Consider the following 11174-nt stretch of genomic DNA (forward strand, 5'->3'; position numbering starts at 1 on the left):
AACAAAAACCTGGCTGGGTTCACCATTCTGGAAAGCAATTCTGCCAGTTATATTGGAGCTTTAAATGTTCTTCTGCTGTTTGACCCAGTACACTTCCAGGAGTCGATCCTAATTAAATAATCGTGCATGTAGACAACTACCCTTATGTACAAAGATATTCATACAGAATGTTTATAATAACAAAGAGGAAGCAATTAAATGTCCACAAATAGAGGAAGATGCTTAAATGGTGGTAATTATACACTATTATGCATTATAGTGTGTGCATTCAAAAGATAATTCTATAGACTTCAAATAAGTAAACAAAATCATTGTATTAAATACAATGAGATTACAAAATTATATGCATAGAATAATCCCAGGCTAGTAAATACTCAATATATGCTTAGAGAAAAAAAAGACTGGAAGAAAATACACAAAAATGTTAACAAGGTTACTTCTAGGTTTGGGGATTATGGGTGATTTCTGTGTGTTGAAAAAATTTTTGTTCCTATGGTTTTTAAAATAATGGTCATATATGGCTTTCATAATTTAAAAAAAGTGAAAGTTCTTTTAAGTAATTTTTAAAAGAAAATCTATTTCACTCTCTAGACTTCTCTTCCTCAGTGGTATTTACTAATAGGTCGCCCCTCCAGCTCTGGCTTGGGAGAGAGGCTGAGAAGTTTTTGGCGACAACCCATAGGATTTGTTGCTGTCGTTGTTTTTAATCCTCGAGAGCACATTTGGTTCAGATCATCTCTATGGCAGCACCGCTCCACTGATTCCACCGTTTGCCCAGCAGCTTCTGACTCTTGACTGTAACAGGACATATGGCTTGTGCACAGCGGTCTCTGTCTGTGTCCCGGGCTCACCATGACCACTGGATATTTCAGCTCCTAGCTTTGTGATGTTGCTAAAACAGCTTGAAACAAGCGCTGTGAGCCAGAGCTGGCTGTTCCGGATCCCATGTGTGGAGGGCTCTCTCAAACACAGAGCTGGGCACTGAGGAACAAGACACCCAGCCCAACCACTAGCCCCAAACTCCAGAAAGCGGGACCTCCTTCCATGCTAATTGCTTTTTTATGACCTCTATTCATGTTACGTTCAGAGATGAAGAAAGCTGAAGCTCAATTTGGACTCAGGCTGATAAAGAACCAAGAATCAGTGCCCTTCCTGCCTCCATCTCTTCCTCAGTGAAAGAGAGTTGGATTGGGGGATCTCCAAATGTACTATTTTATTGATGCATATCGGACAAGCAGGTATGCAGGTATTCCATTACCAGCTCTGTCACAGAGCTGCCCAGGTGAGACCGATGCTGAAGGATAGGTCTGGCTCTGTCTAAGCTCCCTCCGCAGGCTGGTATGGCCAGGGTGACATGTACCATGCTGGTAACCAGCAGCGGCTGGTCCTCAGGCAGGTCCATCCCTGCATCCTCCCGATTTACTACTGGTGGGGACAACCTAATGATCCTCCTAGCCACACAGCTTGAAGACAGCTGCTTTCTTCTCTTTTAAAAGGGACTAGCAGAAATAATTAGGACTCACAGAATCATTCTCACTAATTAGAGGTCCCATGGGTTATTTGAGAATTCCCAGATTTGCTCCAACCTAGGATGCACACATCAAATAATTGCCCTTATTTTGTTTTAATGTGCATATATTCTTTTATCCAGTATCTACTTTTACCCAGGACAATTCCTAAGAGATTGAAGAATATGCAATGATAGCACTGTATCAAATCTAGCATCATTTAAAAAGAAAACATAATTCTAACTTCCTAAAAGGGGGGAGTAGGCGGAAGCAGGAAAACAAAGGGAAAAGGAGTAAAAAGGCAAAAGGCATCCACGGGAAACACCATATATTGTAAACGATTCCACAACAAAACCAGAAGCTTGCTTTACATACCCTCTTCCCCTAAATTCTCTATCAGGAGAAGTCCACTCACCTGCCTTTCTTCGACATCTCCTGTACATCTCTTTTTCGCCAGTGCACTCTGCTTTCAGTAGCCAAAGCCCATGGCCACCACAAAAGGAAAAGGCCAACTTTCATGTTCTGGACAGCCAGCATGCGTTTCCAAATCCAAACAGTTCTCTCAAGAAACAGCAAAAAAGGAAAAGGATGTCCTTTTTCTCTCTTAACACATTATTGTTCTGTTCATTATTAGAAAGATGTTTACTCATGCAAAAAAAAAAAAAAAAATCAACCCACAGTCTGTAATCTGGAGGGCAGGAGAAAAAGCAATTTCCACTAAACCTATAAATCCTCCTACGTCAGATGTCAGGGATTTTCTGAACTGAGGTTGAAGTCCTGTGTCCCTGTCGGACAATTATTTTGGCTGGTCTAAATGAGTTCATCGTCAGACGTGGTGAATACGTTCGTAAAAGGTCTGTATTTTCTGTTCCAACAGAATAGAAGGAAGTAAAAACAAACCAAAGCAATTTCTGAAACAAGACATACCTGAGGTGCTGCACTGCTTCTTATGCCCCGAAAATGAGCTCCTCCCTGGATCTATTTAAAGCTTTTTGCCATTATTATATGCTTTAGCTGAGGGCTGGATTTGGATGGTTCCCCACCCTCACTCCTTCCTGTGGTTGAATCTGTGGAAACTCAGGGCTCTATACCTATGCCCTTATCTATCTGGCTGTGGTTGGGAGGGCTAGGGGGAAGGAGGCTTTTTTTTTTTGGTCTTTGTTTTTTGCACAGTAAGAGTGAAATTCTCTTATCAGTAGTACTATTCATACTGTGAACCTCATCAGACTTTTCACACTTGGAAAATATCAGTAATAAATTAACAATAGCAATTAAGTCTGAGTTATCTATTGTTAAAAACAAGACAGAGGACCAAAATGGAGTTGCTTATGCTAAGCTCCACATCACCAAAAGGAGACAACTTCATTTGTTTTAGCTCTCCCAGAAATGGAATCTTTTTATTTTTAACATCTTTATTGGAGTATAATTGCTTTACAATGGTGTGTTAGTTTCCGCTTTACAACAAAATGAATCCGTTATACACATACATATGTTCCCATATCTCTTCCGTGTTGCGTCTCCCTCCCTCCCACCCTCCCTATCCCACCCCTCTAGGCGGTCACAAAGCACCAAGCTGATCTCCCTGTGCTATGCGGCTGCTTCCCACTAGCTATCTACCTTATGTTTGGTAGTGTATATATGTCCATGCCTCTCTCTTGCTTTGTCACAGCTTACCCTTCCTCCTCCCCGTGTCCTCAAGTCCATTCTCCAGTAGGTCTGTGTCTTTATTCCTGTTTTACCCCAGGTTCTTCATGACTTTTTTTTTTTTTAATTCCATATATATGTGTTAGCATACAGCATTTGTCTCTCTCTTTCTGACTTACTTCACTCTGTATGACAGACTCTAGGTCTATCCACCTCATTACAAATAGCTCAATTTCGTTTCTTTTTATGGCTGAGTAATATTCCGTTGTATATATGTGCCACATCTTCTTTATCCATTCATCCGATGATGGACACTTAGGTTGTTTCCATCTCCGGGCTATTGTAAATACAGCTGCAATGAACATTTTGGTACATGACTCTTTTTGAATTATGGTTTTCTCAGGGTATATGCCCAGTAGTGGGATTGCTGGTTCATATGGTAGTTCTATTTTTAATTTTTAAAGGAACCTCCATACTGTTCTCCATAGTGGCTGTACCAATTCACATTCCCACCAGCAGTGCAAGAGTGTTCCCTTTTCTCCACACCCACTCCAGCATTTATTGTTTCTAGATTTTTTGATGATGGCCATTCTGACTGGTGTGAGATGATATCTCATTGTAGTTTTGATTTGCATTTCTCTAATGATTAATGATGTTGAGCATTCTTTCATGTGTTTGTTGGCAGTCTGTATACCTTCTTTGGAGAAATGTCTATTTAGGTCTTCTGCCCATTTTTGGATTGGGTTGTTTGTTTTTTTGTTATTAAGCTGCACGAGCTGCTCGTAAATTTTGGAGATTAATCCTTTGTCAGTTGCTTCATTTGCAAATATTTTCTCCCATTCTGAGGGTTGTCTTTCCGTCTTGTTTATGGTTTCCTTTGCTGTGCAAAAGCTTTGAAGTTTCATTAGGTCCCATTTGTTTATTTTTGTTTTTATTTCCATTTCTCTAGGAGGTGGGTCAAAAAGGATCTTGCTGTGATTTATGTCATAGAGTGTTCTGCCTATGTTTTCCTCTAAGAGTTTGATAGTTTCTGGCCTTACATTTAGGTCTTTAATCCATTTTGAGTTTATTTTTGTGTATGGTGTTACGGAGTGATCTAATCTCATACTTTTATGTGTACTTGTCCAGTTTTCCCAGCACCACTTATTGAAGAGGCTGTCCTTTCTCCACTGTACATTTCTGCCTCTTTTATCAAAGATAAGGTGACCATAGGTGCGTGGGTTTATCTCTGGGCTTTCTATCCTGTTCCATTGATCTATCTTTCTGTTTTTGTGCCAGTACCGTACTGTCTTGATTACTGTAGCTTTGTAGTATAGTCTGAAGTCAGGGAGCCTGATTCCTCCAGCTCCGTTTTTCGTTCTCAAGATTGCTTTGGCGATTCAGGGTCTTTTGTGTTTCCATACAAATTGTGAAATTTTTTGTTCTAGTTCTGTGAAAAATGCCAGTGGTAGTTTGATAGGGATTGCATGGAATCTGTAGATTGCTTTGGGTAGTAGAGTCATTTTCACAATGTTGATTCTTCCGATCCAAAAACATGGTATATCTCTCCATCTATTTGTATCATCTTTAATTTCTTTCATCAGTGTCTTATAATTTTCTGCATACAGGTCTTTTGTCTCCTTAGGTAGGTTTGTTCCTAGATATTTTATTCTTTTTGTTGCAATGGTAAATGGGAGTATTTTCTTGATTTCGCTTTCAGATTTTTCATCATCAGTGTATAGGAATGCCAGAGATTTCTGTGCATTAATTTTGTATCCTGCTACTTTACCAAATTCATTGATTAGCTCTAGTAGTTTTCTGGTAGTATCTTTAGGATTCTCTATGCATGGTATCATGTCATCTGCAAACAGTGACAGCTTTACTTCTTCTTTTCCGATTTGGATTCCTTTTATTTCCTTTTCTTCTCTGATTGCTGAGGCTAAAACTTCCCAAACTATGTTAAATAAGAGTGGTGAGAGTGGGCAACCTTGTCTTGTTCCTGATCTTAGTGGAAATGCTTTCAGTTTTTCACCATTGAGGACGATGTTGGCTGTGGGTTTGTCATATATGGCCTTTATTATGTTGAGGAAAGTTCCCTCTATGCCTACTTTCTGCAGGGTTTTTATCATAAATGGGTGTTGAATTTTGTCGAAAGCTTTCTCTGCATCTATTGACATGATCATATGGTTTTTCTCCTTCAATTTGTTAATATGGTGTATCACGTTGATTTGCATATATTGAAGAATCCTTGCATTCCTGGAATGAACCCCACTTGATCATGGTGTATGATCCTTTTAATGTGCTGTTGGATTCTGTTTGCTACTATTTTGTTGAGGATTTTTGCATCTATGTTCATCAGTGATACTGGCCTGTAGTTTTCTTTCTTTGTGACATATTTGTCTGGTTTTGGTATCAGGGTTATGGTGGCCTCGTAGAATGAGTTTGGGAGTGTTCTTCCCTCTGCTATATTTTGGAAAAGTTTGAGAAGGATAGGTGTTAGCTCTTCTCTAAATGTTTGATAGAATTCGCCTGTGAAGCCATCTGGTCCTGGGCTTTTGTTTGTTGTAAGATTTTTAATCACAGTTTCAATTTCAGTGCTTGTGATTGGCCTGTTCATACTTTCTATTTCTTCCTGATTCAGTCTTGGCAGGTTGTGCATTTCTAAGAATTGGTCCATTTCTTCCAGGTTGTCCATTTTATTGGCATAGAGTTGCTTGTAGTAATCTCTCATGATCTTTTGTATTTCTGCAGTGTCAGTTGTTACTTCTCCTTTTTCATTTCTAATTCTATTGATTTGAGTCTTCTTTTTTTTCTTGATGAGTCTGGCTAATGGTTTATCAACTTTGTTTATCTTCTCAAAGAACCAGCTTTTAGTTTTATTGATCTTTGCTATCATTTCCTTCATTTCTTTTTCATTTATTTCTGATCTGATTTTTATGATTTCTTTCCTTCTGCTAACTTTGGGGTTTTTTTGTTCTTCTTTCTCTAATTGCTTTAGGTGCAAGGTTAGGTTATTTATTCGAGATGTTTCCTGTTTCATAAGGTAGGATTGTATTGCTATAAACTTCCCTCTTAGAACTGCTTTTGCTGCATCCCATAGATTTTGGGTCGTCGTGTCTCCATTGTCATTTGTTTCTAGGTATTTTTAATTTCCTCTTTGATTTCTTCAGTGATCACTTTGTTATTAAGTAGTGTATTGTTTAGCCTCCATGCATTTGTATTTTTTACAGATCTTTTCCTGTAATTGATATCTAGTCTCATAGCGTTGTGGTCGGAAAAGATACTTGATACAATTTCAATTTTCTTAAATTTACCAAGGCTTGATTTGTGTGACCCAAGATATGATCTATCCTGGAAAATGTTCCATGAGCACTAGAGAAAAATGTGTATTCTGTTGTTTTTGGATGGAATGTCCTATAAATATCAATTAAGTCCATCTTGTTTAATGTATCATTTAAAGCTTGTGTTTCCTTATTTATTTTCTTTTTGGATGATCTGTCCATTGGTGAAAGTGGGGTGTTAAAGTCCCCTACTATGAATGTGTTACTGTCGATTTCCCCTTTTATGGCTGTTAGTATTTGCCTTATGTATTGAGGTGCTCCTGTGTTGGGTGCATAAATATTTACAATTGTTATATCTTCTTCTTGGATCGATCCCTTGATCATTATGTAGTGTCCTTCTTTGTCTCTTCTAATAGTCTTTATTTTAAAGTCCATTTTGTCTGATATGAGAATTGCTACTCCAGCATTCTTTTGTTTTCCATTTGCATGAAATATCTTTTTCCATCCCCTTACTTTCAGTCTGTATGTGTCTCTAGGTCTGAAGTGGGTCCCTTGTAGACAGCAAATATATGGGTCTTGTTTTTGTATCCATTCAGCCAATCTGTGTCTTTTGGTGGGAGCATTTAGTCCATTCACATTTAAGGTAATTATTGATATGTACGTTCCTATTCCCATTTCCTTAATTGTTTTGGGTTCATTATTGTAGGTCTTTTCCTTCTCTTGTGTTTCTTGCCTAGAGAAATTCCTTTAGTAGTTGTTGTAGAGCTGATTTGGTGGTGCTGAACTCTCTCAGCTTTTGCTTGTCTGTAAAGGTTTTAATTTCTCCATCAAATCTGAATGAGATCGTTGCTGGGTAGAGTAATCTTGGTTGCAGGTTTTTCTCCTTCATCACTTTAAATATGTCCTGCCAGTCCCTTCTGGCTTGCAGAGTTTCTGCTGAAAGATTAGCTGTTAACCTTATGGGGATTCCCTTGTGTGTTATTTGTTGTTTTTCCCTTGCTGCTTTTAATATGTTTTCTTTGTATTTAATTTTTGACAGTTTGATTAATATGTGTCTTGGTGTATTTCTCCTTGGATTTATCCTTTATAGGACTCTCTGTGCTTCCTGGACTTGATTAACTATTTCCTTTCCCATATTGGGGAAGTTTTCAACTATAATCTCTTCAAATATTTTCTCAGTTTCTTTCTTTTACTCTTCTTCTTCTGGAACCCCTATAATTCGAATGTTGGTGCGTCTAATATTGTCCCAGAGGTCTCTGAGACTGTCCTCAGTTCTTTTCATTCTTTTTTCTTTATTCTGCTCTGCAGTAGTTATTTCCACTATTTTATCTTCCAGGTCACTTATCTGTTCTTCTGCCTCAGTTATTCTGCTATTGATCCCATCTAGAGTATTTTTAATTTCATTGATTGTGTTGTTCATCATTGTTTGTTTCATCTTTAGTTCTTCTAGGTCCTTGTTAAATGTTTCTTGCATTTTGTCTATTCTATTTCCAAGATTTTGGATCATCTTTACTATCATTATTCTGAATTCTTTTTCAGGTAGACTGCCTATTTCCTCTTTATTTGTTAGGTCCGGTGGGTTTTTATCTTGCTCCTTCATCTGCTGTGTGCTTTTCTGTCTTCTCATTTTGCTTATCTTACTGTTTGGGGTCTCCTTTTTGCAGGCTGCAGGTTCGTAGTTCCCGTTGTTTTTGGTGTCTGTCCCCAGTGGCTAAGGTTGGTTCAGTGGGTTGTGTAGGCTTCCTGGTGGAGGGGACTAGTGCCTGTGTTCTGGTGGATGAGGTTGGATCTTGTCTTCCTGGTGGGCAGGTCCACGCCTGGTGGTGTGTTTTGGGGTGTCTGTGGACTTATTATGATTTTAGGCAGCCTCTCTGCTAATGGGTGGGGTTGTGTTCCTGTCTTGCTAGTTGTTTGGCATAGGATGTCCAGCACTGTAGCTTGCTGGTCGTTGAGTGAAGCTGGGTGCTGGTGTTGAGATGGAGATCTCTGGGAGACTTTTGCCATTTGATGTTATGTGGAGCTGGGAGGTCTCTTGTGGACCAGTGTCCTGAAGTTGGCTCTCACACCTCAGAGGCAAAGCACTGACTCCTGGCTGCAGCACCAAGAGCCTTTCATCCACACGGCTCAGAATAAAAGGGAGAAAAAGTAGAAAGAAAGAATTAGTAGAAGTAGAAAGAAAGGAGGGAGGGAGGGAGGGAGGAAGGAATGAAGGAAGGAGGGAAGGAAGGAAAAAAAGAAAGAAAGAAGATAAAGTAAAATAAAATAAAGTAAGATAAAATATAATAAAGTTATTAAAATAAAAAAATAATTATTAAGAGAAAAAAACGGACGGATAGAACCCTAGGACAAATGGTGGAAGCAAAGCTATACAGACAAAATCTCACACAGAAGCATACAGATACACACTCACAAAAAGAGGAAAAGGGGAAAAAATCATAACTCTTGCTCTCAAATTCCGCCTCCTTAATTTGGGATGATTCGTTGTCTATTCAGGTATTCCACAGATGCAGGGTACATCAAGTTGATTGTGGAGCTTTAATCCGTTGCTCCTGAGGCTGCTGGGAGAGATTTCCCTTTCTCTTCTTTGTTCTCACAGCTCCCAGGGGCTCAGCTTTGGATTTGGCCCTGCCTCTGCGTGTAGGTCGCGGGAGGGCGTCTGTTCTTCGCTCAGACAAGACGGGGTTAAAGGAGCCGCTGCTTCCGGGGCTCTGACTCACTCAGGCCGGGGGGATGGAGGGGCACGGAGTGCGGGGCGGGCCTGCTGCGGCAGAGGCCACCGTGATGTTGCACCAGCCTGAGGCCGCCGTGCGTTCTTCCGGGGAAGTTGTCCCTGGATCACGGGACCCTGGCAGTGGCGGGCTGCACAGGCTCCCGGGAGGGGTGTGGATAGTGACCTGTGCTTGCACACAGGCTTCTTGGTGGCGGCAGCAGCCTTAGCGTCTCATGCCTGTTTCTGGGGTCCGCGCTGATAGCCGCGGCTCGCGCCCGTCTCTGGAGCTCTTTTAAGCGGTGCCCTTAATCTCCTCTCCTCGTGCACCAGAAAACAAAGAGGGAAGAGAAAGTCTCTTGCCTCTTCGGCAGGTCCAGACTTTTCCCTGGACTCCCTCCCGTCTAGCCGTGGCGCACTAACCCCCTGCAGGCTGTGTTCACGCCGCCAACCCCAGTCCTCTCCCTGCGCTCCGACCGAAGCCCGAGCCTCAGCTCCCAGTCCCGCCCGCCCCAGCGGGGGAGCAGACAAGCCTCTCGGGCTGGTGAGTGCCGGTCGGCCCTGATCTTCTGTGCGGGAATCTCTCCGCTTTGCCCTCCGCACCCCTCTGGCTGAGCTCTCCGCCGCAGCTCCAAAGCTTTCCGCCTCTGCCACCCGCAGTCTCTGCCCGCGAAGGGGCTTCCTAGTGTGTGAAAACCTTTCCTCCTTCACAGCTCCCTCCCACTCGTGTAGGTCCCGTCCCTATCCTTTTGTCTCTGTTTATTCTTTTTTCTTTTTCCCTACCCAGGTACGTGGGGGGGTTTCTTGCCTTTTGGGAGGTCTGAGGTCTTCTGCCAGCGTTCAGTAGGTGTTCTGTAGGAGTTGTTCCACATGTAGATGTATTTCTGGTGTATCTGTTGGGAGGAAGGTGATCTCTGCGTCTTACTCTTCCGCCATCTTCCCGGAAGTTGAAATGGAATCTTAAACCAGTCAATGATGTGTCATTTGATAAGCGCTAGCTAGCTAATCTGCCTGCTTGGCCCCTGCTGTCCCCTAAAGGAAAGTAATCTTGCAATAACCAACCTGCTTTTTTACCTAGTGTTCCCACTCCCTTCTGCCTGTAACAGTCTTTTATTTTGTACCACTCCTCGGAGCTCCTTTCTAGCTCCTTGCTAGACTGAACGCTGCCTGATTCATGAATTGAATAAAGTCAATAAGAGCTTCAAAATTTACTTATTTGAATTTTGTTTTTTTAACACTGTAGATAGTTTTTCTTTTCCTTTGATGCTTGATCAAAGACTCTGCTATGGGGGCTTCCCTGGTGGCACAGTGGTTGAGCGTCTGCCTGCAGATGCAGGGGACACGGGTTCGTAACCCAGTCCGGGAAGATCCCACATGCTGCGGCTAGGCCCGTGAGCCATGGCCGCTGAGCCTGCGCGTCCGGAGCCTGTGCTCCGCAACGGGAGAGGCCACGGCAGTGAGACGCCCGCGTACCGCAAAAAAAAAAAAAAAAAAAGAATAATCTTGTTGATCAAGAATAATCTTTCTTTGAAATTATGTATGATCACAGGGGAAGGAAGACTGTCAGGAAAAGCTGTCAAACTTTGAAATGGGCAAAAGAGATTACTGGGGGTCCTTTCAACAGAAGGCTAAGTCTTGTCCAGTGAACCCTCCAGGGATTTTCTGATCCTCTAGGGATGTGGTTTGGATTATCTTTGTTTTTGTTTTGTTTTGTTTTGATGTGGAGAGTGGTAAATATGTTCTTTTATTGTATTTTTTCATTTTTTCTTTATTTTTTATATTGGAGTATATTTGATTTACAATGTTGTGTTAGTTTCAGGGGTACAGCAAAGTGACTTAGCTATACATATACATATATCTATTCTTTTTCATATTCTTTTCCCATATAAGTTATTACAGAGTATTGAGTAAGAGTTCCCTGTGCTATACAGTAGGTCCTTGTTGATTATCTATTTTATGTGTAGTAGTGTGTATATGTTAATCCCAAACTCCTAATTTATCCCTCCCCACCTTGCCTTTCCACTTTGATAACCATAAATTTGTTTTCTAAGTCTG

The 11174-nt window shown here is 41.2% G+C and overlaps 1 protein-coding gene across 1 annotated transcript in view; it reads right to left on the reverse strand.

Annotated features, from left to right (window-relative positions):
- GABRR1 (gamma-aminobutyric acid type A receptor subunit rho1) overlaps positions 1–10220 on the reverse strand; it is a 53185-nt gene extending 42965 nt beyond the window's left edge. The window contains exon 1 of the mRNA XM_022552581.3: positions 1924–10220. Within this exon, the coding sequence (XP_022408289.1) occupies positions 1924–2045 (122 nt within the window). The 5' untranslated portion in view covers positions 2046–10220. The remainder of the gene's footprint in view (positions 1–1923) is intronic.
- Positions 10221–11174: the final 954 nt, after the last annotated feature.

The sequence above is a fragment of the Delphinapterus leucas genome, chromosome 12, assembly GCF_059928025.1.
Source record: "Delphinapterus leucas isolate spDelLeu-1000000601 "Yukka" chromosome 12, BTC_Dleu_Yukka2, whole genome shotgun sequence".
NCBI lineage: Eukaryota > Metazoa > Chordata > Mammalia > Artiodactyla > Monodontidae > Delphinapterus > Delphinapterus leucas.